The 10,882-nt window shown below is 54.2% G+C and overlaps 1 protein-coding gene across 6 annotated transcripts in view; it reads right to left on the reverse strand.

Annotated features, from left to right (window-relative positions):
• CTIF (cap binding complex dependent translation initiation factor) overlaps nucleotides 1-7,373 on the reverse strand; it is a 273,428-nt gene extending 266,055 nt beyond the window's left edge. The window contains exon 1 of one of the 6 annotated variants that reach the window (XM_012745342.3): nucleotides 7,093-7,373. Coding sequence is in view for 3 of the 6 variants with exons in the window: in XM_012745338.3 (XP_012600792.3) it covers nucleotides 356-619 (264 nt within the window). In the remaining 3 variants the exon portion in view is untranslated. Of the gene's footprint in view, nucleotides 1-355; nucleotides 4,948-6,579; nucleotides 7,052-7,092 lie in introns of those variants that run through there. The other 5 variants (XM_012745339.3, XM_012745341.3, XM_012745338.3 and 2 more) reach the window with 5 other exon arrangements.
• Nucleotides 7,374-10,882: the final 3,509 nt, after the last annotated feature.

Consider the following 10,882-nt stretch of genomic DNA (forward strand, 5'->3'; position numbering starts at 1 on the left):
GCACATCCACAAACACAGACTGAACACTTACTATGTGCCAGGCACTACTGTCAGTCCAGAGGATTCTAACAGGAAAAGACTGGACCTCTGCCTAAAACACATCAGCTCTGTAAAAATCTGCAGAACACCAGTATCTGCAGCATGCTATCAATATTTAATTTGCATTCTACTCTTTCCCTATATGTTATAGCTTTTTAGTGGGTTCATGTGTTCACGTCTCGTCTCCCCAAATAGACTGCCTGCTCCTGGAAGCCAGATCGTGGTCTTCCTGCCCAGCATTCACACCCCAAGGGCCTGGGACAGGGCTCTGCTCACTGTAGATGTTAAAAAACGAAATGCCTCTCCCCTTACTCACTCTAATGTTTCCAGCTGAAGCTCGCTCTTGGCTGTCGCTGGATTCTGCCAGCTGGGCCTCCAGCATGACACAGCATCCCCGCCTGGCTTCCCTGACGACAGCACCCGGCATGACAAAGGATTCTCTGACAATGGGAGGAAGAGGTCTGCTCTCATTGTCTGTAGCAGCCACCACAGTCACGCTCAGCACTCCCAGAACCGTAGCTCGGCCCACACTTCTGCAGGCTCTACCTTGTGCATTGCATTGTCTGTAAGGCAGCGCCATCCAGCTATGCTGCCAGCAACTCAGATGCAATGCCTGCAGCACTGAACGCACCAGTCTTCCTTCCCACCCCAACCACAGCAGTCCCACTCCCACCCTGGTGATGGGCTGCCAACCACCCGGTCAGTGAGGGCGGAGACCTGGGAGTTACTGGGACTCCTCCCTTGTCACCAAGTCTAATCAATCATTGCAGACTTTACTCTCGAATATTTTTAATGTATGACGTTCAGTCCAGCCTTTGGTGCACAGCCCTGGTCCCAGGCCTCATCCCCTGAGACCTGGATGCCACATGGAGGCTGTTACTGCTCCCCTTCATGTTCCCTTCTGACCCATGGCTGCACACCTCGCCTCTGCTTAAAGCCCTTCCTCCGTGCCTTACCTGCCAGGCTGAAAGCCAAGGTCTGATGCCAAGCTCACAAAGTTCCTCAGCGCTGAGCGCTGTCTGTCTCTCCGCCCTTGCATTTGACCTCACTGCTTGTGGTTCCTTCCTACACCCAGGCAGCCTCACCACTCCACACCTGCGTGTGCACCATTCCTGCTCCCTGATGCCCATCTCCTGCCTAGTTCCTCTCGTCCATGAAGACTCAGCCCCTAGCTGTTTCCTTTAGGAAGCCCCCTCTCTGATCCCTGAGGCCAGGACGGGTGCTCCTTGTCCCTGCTGCTGTAAGGCCCTCAGCCTCCTCTCCCACTGCGTTCCCCACACCCCAGTGAACAGAGAGCAGGTGTCTGTGTCTCCCACTAGACAGTGGGCTCCTTGAAGACAGGGGACTGACTGTACCTGTCCCCTGCTGTAGCCCCAGGGCCTAGTGCAGAGCCAGGCATCGAAACACACCCCAGTGACTTCTGAGAAGCTCCTACTGATCACAGATATTCAAGCAAACCTTGTAGGTCTGATCCACCCCTACCCCAAGCACACAGTCTCCCCTTAACCACTTCTGAGCCAGTGCCCCAGCCTAAAACTTCCTCCATCACTACCCCATACCTACTACCAAGTTCACCTCTTCCATGAAATCATCCCATACTGGCCCCACTCTACGTACTGTTGCTATGGTAACTGTCCTTCATACTTTATGTGCCCCACCCCCCGGGTAAGTTAGCATTTGGGTCTGGCTGAATATGAGTCCACGGTAGATACAAAGAAACTCCAAAAAGTTCAAGGCCGTCCACTCACAAAATCATACTGATGATGTCAGACAGTAAGCCCCCTCGGCCCTGAGCACTGGATGTGAAGTCTAAAGTCAGGGTTCAGATCCCTGTTCTACCACCTACTCGTGGTAGACTTGGGCATGCCACTAACCACAGAGGCTCAGCTTCCTCATCCACAAAATGGGGACAATGGTAACAACCTATTGTAAAAGGCAGAAGGAATAATTGTGGGAAATACTTCGCAAATTGTAAAGCCAAATCAAGTGTCGGGTATTCTAATAGTCCCCAGTGCAATCAATCTACTGTCCTCCTTCCCACCAGGACTTTTGCCTTTACTTAGTCAGTTGAGAATCAAATGAAATCTGAGGATCCTCTTTCTAGAAAAATGCACATACGTATCAGCTTTGCAGACACTTCCAGGAGGTTCCTGAGGACCCTGCCACAAGGCCAGAAGGCCACAGACCAAACTGAAGAGTGCTGGAAGACCCCAAGCTTACCATCTCTCCCAAACGCATGCCCTCATTTGTTCCTGGACACCAAAGATGAAAATGAAGCAGGAAAGGCCAGTCTTGAAGGAAAGCAAAACCAAAACTAAAAAATTACTCCAGAGCCTTTGCTACTACCAGAAGAAGGGAGAGAAGAAGATGGGCAGTTCTCACTCTTTGGGAAGTAACAATGCAACTTTTTTTGGAAAGCATCATATAGTATAGAGAAAGAAGATTGGACGAGATCTCAAATTCCAGGATTTCTGTCCCACTATGCCAAGGGCTCACTGTGACCTTGGGCAAGTCATTCCACTTCTCTAGGCCTTCAGGTCTTCACATGGAGATCAGATTATCTGCAAGCCCCCTCCCCCCGCCCCCCAGCTCTGGGTGCCTAAGATCCAAGGATATGTCTGTTCTCATCCTGTTCTAAACCACTGCTCTGGCCTGGGTTGAATTCAGAAATAGGAGGCAGATGTTGACAAGGCAGGGTGGTAATGCAGGGGGAAGGCCACTTTTACTGAGTGGTTCTAAATTAAACTGAGTGCAGGGGGAGGGAGGAGGGCAGAAGAAAATCCAAGCCTGCAAGTGAGCAGCTGGGCTCTGGGTACCCATGAGTCAGCAGTGGGGGCCCAGAGGTAGGGGATCCCTCACCCCACCCCCACCCCAAGAACATCAAAAAATGGCTGCCATCTTATCAGGTAAGTTATGCAGAAACGCCATCATATTTGGAGAATGCTCACAAACTGCAATTTGCCTGTGTGTCTGTATGTCTGGTTATTTATCTGGGCTCAGAATTCTCTCTCCATCCTCACCACCCATCTCCTGCTTCCTCCTTCATGATCTGAACTGCAAACAACATAACCTTAAAACAAGGGCAGTGGAGTCCAAAACTGAAATGACATTAGAGGACAACTTCAGGGCCTTCAGAGTAAGTATGAGAATAGATAAAAAGCAGACCCGTATCATAACATCTACACAGACCTGGAAGACAGAAACCTCTATACCCAGGCTGGGCCTGAGCAAGACCTTGACCAAAGCCATGGCCTCACTGAAACACAGCACGTCAGAGCTGGGCGGGGACCTCAGAGAACACCTCCTCAGCTCCAAGTGCTAAGCAGAACCTGTTGGTTGGCTTCAGGGTAATTTTCCCACCAGCTGCCTAACTTTACATGACAGAACTCTGGGCACTCTTGGAAGGTTCCAAATAGCCTGAATGAAGTTCAAGGTAACAAGGGATATAAGGATCTTCCCCCACACCCTTGCTTCCTTCTGCATTTGCTCTAGGATAAGAACTGGCATTATGGGCAGCTTGCAACCTACATATGTGAAATTGACTAGGTTACAGGGTGAGTGCTTTAAAATGTTTACCATTTGTTCCCTCCTCTGTTATGTTGTAACTTAACTGTTACTACTTACACTATCTTTCTGTGCCCCAAACACAGTAGAACACCTAGCCTAAGGTATATGCTTGGTAAACATTTCCTGGACTTAATGTAACATTTGTTAAATTTTCTTTATCTACACTTCTAGATACACAAACATGTAGGTGCCCGATACATATTTGTGAAGGATTAGCTGGACAAACTTAATAACCCTCCAGGCAATGCCTGAAAACCTTCAAGTACATAAATGCTGAGAAATACAGACAGGCATGTACAGGCTGTTTGTTCTATTCTGGGCTTCATCATCCTTAGAGAAGGAGGGGGACAGAGTATCTAACCTGGGATGGTTTTTCAGGGGTCCACATTTTAAATCTAATGGCTTTGAAACCAGTAGCTAAAGGACAAACCTTGGATTCAATAAGGATTCTGCACGAACACACCCATACAAACACGGGCACCGGAATACCATAGGAATGTGTTACATGCAGGCACGATTCTGGTATATACTGGATGTATCACAGCTGATATCTATTCACCAAGAGCAAATTATTAAATGGGTGATAATTAGAGTCATGCAGACTTCTGTTCTTTAATGGCTAGTCTCATCAGGAACTGTTAGCGAACTAGAAGTGTTCTGAAAAAGAATAAGCAAGCATAATTTATCCCCTTTTCTTGGGTTCAGTACCGCTCAGGTGTCAAGAATCCATTCTCAAAAAAAGTGGCCACCATTTAAATAAAAAGCCATAGGCTGAGAAGAGAAATCAGAGGGGGAATGTAGCCCTTCCCTTACTGAGAGGCCGTAAGCAAGTCACATCACTTCTTGGCCCTCGGTGTGCTCACCTGTAAGATGGGGTTAATTCTCTCCTTCCTGCCTCACTGGACCTTCTTAATAAGTGCTATAATACTTGAAAAACAAACCTGCCCTGTAAGGTCATACAAACGTATTATTATTCTAGCAATCTGTTAATCACTGATGACACTGCACCCCGGAACGTGTCACAAAATTACTGCCTCTGAGCAGACATTATCCAGGACAGACACTTGACACACAGGTGAGACGATCTGTGTGTCAACCGAGTCCTGTTTCCAACACTCCCCCAGAGGGAGTTTCCTCAGGCAACCCGAGTGCGTCCTGGCCATCGTCGAGCTCGGCGCAGTCTGTTCCCGTGTAATTGGGTTTTCTTGAAGGCCAGGCAATTTCCTCGCGCGGCCGGAGCCAGCTCGGAGCCGGGATTCCTGAGGTTTTCGGCCCAGACCCCGCTCCGGGCAGGAGGAGCTGGGCCGGACGGCAGGCGGCCCCTCCCGCGCTCTGGGCGGCTCCTTCCTCTCCCCCAGCCCCGGCGGCCGCAGCCCTCGCGCGGTGTCACTTTCGCCGCCGCCGCGCCCGCAGCTCCGGCCGCTTCCTCCCGGCCGCGCCGGCCCGAGGCCCGAGACAATCCCCGGCCGCGGAGACAGAGCGCCGGGCGGGCGGGCGGGCGGGCGGGCGGCCCGGCTTCGGGCGGCGGCCCGGGCGGCAGCAGCGGGCTGGGCCTGGGCTGGGGCGGCCAGGCAACCTGCGGCTCCCACTGCCCCCAGACTGAAGAATTGGGGGCTCAGGGGTCGCCGCGTGCGCTCCTCTCCAGGGTCCGGGAAGGCGGCGGCGGCGGCGCGCGCGGGCACGCACACCCACGGAGCGCCTCGGAGTGCAAGGGTCAGCCCCGGCGTGTCCGGGGGGCGGCGACACGCGCGCGCCCGCGGCTCCTCCCCGCCCAGCCAGCCCAGGCCCTGGGGCCGCCGGGTAGGAGGCCGGGCGGCCCGGTCAGGGGGCGTCGGGGACGCGGAGGGAGGGGCCGCGTGACTCCCGCCGCGCGGCGGGTCCGGGACTCCGCGCAGATGACAAGCACAAGCGACCGCAGGGTCTCCCCGCGCCCATACCGCAGAATCCCCTCTCCAAGTAACCCGGACGCGCGCGCGGGAACACACGACCCCAGCTAGAACCGCAAGGGAGCTGGCGGGACCGGTCCTGCGGGGTCTGTGGGCCCACGGGCGTCCCCACTATGCCGCGGTCTGCGGTCCCCGCCCCCCACACACGCCAGAGCGGTGTGTACACACAGACAGCGGGGCGGGGGAGGCGACGCCTCACTCCTAGGGGTGGGAACGCACACAGCGCCACCAGCCATCCCTCTCCTCTACGCGCCGAATGCCCCTCCCTGCTTGCAGCCCCCCCCTCCAGCCCCAACCCTGAAACTCCGCGGAACCAAACAGAGCCAACGCCGCCCAGATAAGGGGCTCGGATCCCCGATTGTCTCTTAACATCAATGGAGAAATACCCGGCTCAAACGCGCGGTCCCTGGGACGCCCCCTCCGGTTGCATCCAGGCACGGGCACGCGGTCCTCGGAGGCCCCAGACCTCCGCGGCAGCCCAAGCCCCCGCACCCCGCCGGCCCTCCCCCACGACCGGCGCCCGGGACAGTCACCTGCTCGTCGTCCTGACGAACTCTAGCCGGAGCCCACCCCACGGCCGCTCGGGTCACTCGCCACCGAGAGCTGGCTTTTCAGAGCCTGTCAACTTAACCCCTGCTCTGCCGGGCAGATCTATTCCCCAGGCCGGGATTACACCGCGGTGACGGGAATAATAAAAAAGACAACAAAATCACAAGCGTGGGGAATGGCCAAAGGTGAGACCGCAATGAGTCCACCAATTGGTTTCTTCCTCTGCTCCCATCCCCCGCGCCCCCCGCGGCCCGCAGGCTCACCAGGGACGGAGGGAGGGGGCTGCACCCTGTCTAGACGACGGCCATCCACAGACATCCCCGAGCCCGCGGGGACGGGTGCAGACACACACGCGCGCGCGCTCGCTGCCACAGACACAATCAGTCACCAGGGGAGGGAGGGGCGGCGTGCAGACACACTCTCTGGGTCCCTCCGGCTGCCTGGAGCGCTGCAGCCCCGGCCCGAGACGCGCTCCTACCTCAGCGGAGCGCAGTCAGAACAGCTGCAAGTTTGGCTGGTACTAAACCAACTGCTCGATGCAGCAAATGCGGGCTTCAAAACAAAAGGGACAGGCATCACGCTCGCTCCCTTCCTCCCCCCAGGTCGGAACCCGGCACATGACAGCGGCTACACAGCGCAGCTCCAACGCGAGCCGGGCTCCTGCCGTGCGTCCCCCAAGAACCTCCCTGGGCGCCGGGGCTCCAGGGCCACAGCTCCCCACGGAGCGCAGAACGCGGCAGGGAACGGGACAAGCCCAGGGAGGGGGCGAGACTGGCGTGCAGTCCCCCACAGAGGGGGGGAGGGGGCGGTGGATGGGTGCGGACAGCCCGCTGGCAGAGGCGCAGGGAGGGGGAAGGGGGTAATTGTTTGGGGCGGTTTTCCCGGATTTCTCTGTAAGCACGCGCACGTCACGCAGCCCTCCCCCCGAGTCCTCGGATCGATCGGCAAGCTGGGATGACTAAAAGAGGAGGACGGACGAGGGGATGCTCACCTCGGGGTTCCTCTGGCCGCTGCGCGGAGCCGGAGTCAGGGGTGGGGGAAGGGGGCAGGGAAGGGGAAGGGAGGGACGAGGCTCTGGATTGCCGACTCCTGCCTCGAGTTCGGCGCGTCCCAGCAGCGGAGGGGACCCGGCGCCCGGGCGCAAAGACCCAGCCGAGAGGGGAGGGAGGGAGGGAAGGGAAAGAGGGAGGGAGGGGCGGGTAGGGGGAGGGAGTAAAGGAAGGAAAAAAAATGTTCGCGGATCTGACACAGGGAAAGAGACTGTAGGAGAGTGACGTCCAGGCCCCGCCTTCCCCTCCGGCCACGTGCAAAGACTTGAAAGGGAAGAGGGAGGCGGGAGGCCTGCTGGGTAATGTAGTTCGCCTTTCTTCCCCAGGATGGCGGGCCCGGGAGAGCGGGGTGGCCAGGGGACGCTGGGGTTGCCGGCTGAGCCGCCGAGATAGCCCAGTCCAGCGACGCCGAAACCCTCCCCCGCCACGACTCCACGGTGCTGGCGCAGGCCGGGGTGGGCACCTCTGCGGTGGGAGAAGTGGGGGCTTCGGCGCAGTCCAAGCTAACGGAAAGCGTTTGGTTTTAGAGTCAGAAAGGCTTTAAAGATGAGGGCTTCCTTACTTAAAGTGCAAAATCCGTCCTAATGGCAGATAAAAGGGAGCTTTGTGTATGCACTGGGGGCCCGAGTGGCGTAATTAATGCTACATTAAATGCCATGCTCGCTTATTGAGATGCATAAGTTATAATTAACATTTGAGCATCTCTGTGGCAGGGGCGGGATGTTGTAATTAGATATGCACTTTGCAACCAATTAATTTTCCTTTGGCCAAGCTAAGGGCTGGGGCATGGTAGCTGGAAGAATTCAATGCAGTGGATAATTCAGTAATCACTTAACCAGATCACCAATGTTTTGGTTAAAACTGAACTTGGAAAACCAGCACCACATGTACTCACCAGCAAATTGGTATTAACGGATCAACACCTAAGTGGACATATAGGAGTAACGCTTATCGGGTGTCGGGAGGGTGGGAGGGGGGAGGAGGGGATGGGTATATACAACCAAACGAGTAAGATGTGCAACGTTTGGCGGATGGACACGCTTGAAGCTCTTACTCGAGGGGGGAGGAGGAGCATGGGCAATATAAGTAACCTTAACACTTGTACCCCCATAATACGCTAAAATAAAAATTAAAAAAAAAAATTGAACTTGGCACAGAGAGGCCTCCAGGAGAAATACTATATAAAATGCTGTGTGTCCCACCAAGCAAGAGAGTGAGAAACTTATTGCAGGAACTGTATGACACAGTATAACTGCTGTAGAAATCCATTTATTAATTCATATAACATTTGGTAAGCCCTTTCCACAGATCAGGCACGTCTGGGAATGCTAAGACAGGTAAGACCCTCAGTCTAGCACAGGAACCACGGTCAATGAAAGTGCTGTATGGGGGATAAGTCAATACTTAACATAAGATGAGCCCAAGGTGCTATGGACCACCCCACCCCCACCCCATGCCCCGCCCCCCAACCCTGAGCAGCCAAACAGGATGCAGGGTAGATGGAAGTGAGAGAGGGTCAGGAAGGCTTCCTGGAGGAAGTGGTAGTTGAGCAAGGAATTTCTAAGATTTTTAACAAAGGCTAAGGAAGGGGTTAGGGATCTCATTAAGGCTACAGGATACAAAGTCTCCAGATGAGAGAGAAGAAAACTAATTCAAACGGTCCCAGCAATTTGGCAGGGAAGAAAGGGACAGATTGGGGGTGGGGGAGCAGCCAAGGAGAGGGAGGGATGGTGGCTGGAGGGAGAGTCTAGAGGGCAGATGGAGCCTGGGATGGTTTCCCAGAAGAGGTGGGGCTGACTGTGGGTGGGCCTTAAAGGACAGAGGGAATTTTGTTTTGGGTAGAGAGCTCATCTTGGAGGCATGGGCCAAGTCTTAGGAAGAAAGCAAAGCAGCACCCCTTCTAGAGTGAGGTGCAGGCCCAGAGACTAAGCAACTCATCCACAGTCATGACTGGTAAGAGGCAGAATGGGTACCAGCAGCCAGTTGTCTAGGTGCCAGGCTCAGTCTCTTCCCCAACCCCGAAAAGGACCATGTTTGAGCACACCTGACACTTCCCAATGGTTTGTCCTTCTTAGCATTTACACCTCATTGGTTCAGCAGTGAGTTATTTTTGTGCTTTAACATCTGGACAATTTCTTGGGTTTCCAAAATATTAAATAATAGTACAGGAGTCTATCCATTCAGCAAATTCTCATTTACTTACCTTACTGTCAATGTTGGGTTTGCACATTATGTGACAGGCATGCCACCTGCAAAGGAAACGAGAGGAGAATTGTCTGGTTCTTGGCTTTGCTTTTGCTTTAAATTACACCGCCACAGGTGGGGAGAGGCTGACAATGTGCAGAATGGAAACATCCATGGAGAGCACACACCTCTGTCTGGGGCATCTGCCTGGGGTCAGAGAGCAGTGGGGACAACGGGCTCTGGGGTCAGCCTGAACCCTGGGGTTGAATCCCAGGCATGATACTTCCTGACTCTGCGACCTTGGACAGCTTACTTAACCTCCAAATGGATGACCTTGTGTGGCTTACTCAACTGCTTTTCTCGGCCTTGTGAGAACCAATGGTGATAAGGTATTCAAACTGGCTCTGTCATATGGAAAGTGCTCAACTTTGATTCCCTTTCTTGTCCCAGGTCTTTCTGGCTCACGAGAATAATCCTGGAGTTTTTCTTTCTGCCGACTCACACCAGTAGAGCTGGTGGTGCAGGAATGGTTCTTCAGGGTGATTCATCTTAATGTGTGACATAAGTTAGGCTTGTCTTCAAGGAGGCCTGGCCCAGGTCTAGTCTTCACTCCTACTGGCCTCGCTCTCTTAACCCTCATCAGCTGACAGTGTTCATGCTCTCACCTCCCCTATGCCACTGCTCAGGGACCCCCATAGTGTGTCACCCCACCTGATAACACTGCCTTCTCTGGGAAGTGCCCTAGGCCCCACATTGCTGCTCCCTGCCCATGGGAACTTCCCTCCTGATTTCCATATCCCCACAGCCCGGCTCTCTGCTTTACCTGCATTCTAATAAATCTTCATTAATATATCAGATATTCTTGTCATTCTCTCCTCCAACCCTGACACTTTTGTCTTCTTATTGAGAGCTCTCTGGAGTGGCCTCTGGTGATGGGCATTTCAGGCTGGAATTTGGGAGGAGGGCTCCATGGATCCCCCAGACCAAATCTCCCTAGGGAGGGAGACCTGGGGCTTACCTGCTTCTCTGCTCTGAGATTGATCGCATGCCCAGCCTTCAGGCTTAGGTCAGAAGAGCTGCTGCGTACAGGTTCATGACCTGGAGATTCTTGGGGGAAATGACACTAGCATTGGTTTAATTGTGGCAGCTTTTGAGTGGCCAGAAATGAAAAGTCAGAATGTTTCTCTTTGGTGTAAGCAGTTACTTCTCCTCATCCATGCTTGCCTAAGACACCGGCAAAAAGTATTATTTGTCCTTTCTTCCCACGCCTTCTCTCCACCCAGCCCATAGCCTTTCCAGGGAAGTTACCCTTGTCAGTCCACACATTTATTGAAGGCCTGGCAGGAGCCTGCCAGAGTGCTGGGGCAGAGAAGCCCCCTGCCTTCAGGGATTGAGACCAGGCTGACACCCAGAAGATAACAGGAAAATAAATGAAGTGCCCACTTTATGAGGGCACTTGTTGAATAAACTAAGAGATCCTAGGTGGGCCAAGTGCGGTGGCTCATACCTATAATCCTAGCACTCTGGGAGGCCAAGGTGGGAGGATCA

Source organism: Microcebus murinus, chromosome 17 (assembly GCF_040939455.1).
Source record: "Microcebus murinus isolate Inina chromosome 17, M.murinus_Inina_mat1.0, whole genome shotgun sequence".
NCBI lineage: Eukaryota > Metazoa > Chordata > Mammalia > Primates > Cheirogaleidae > Microcebus > Microcebus murinus.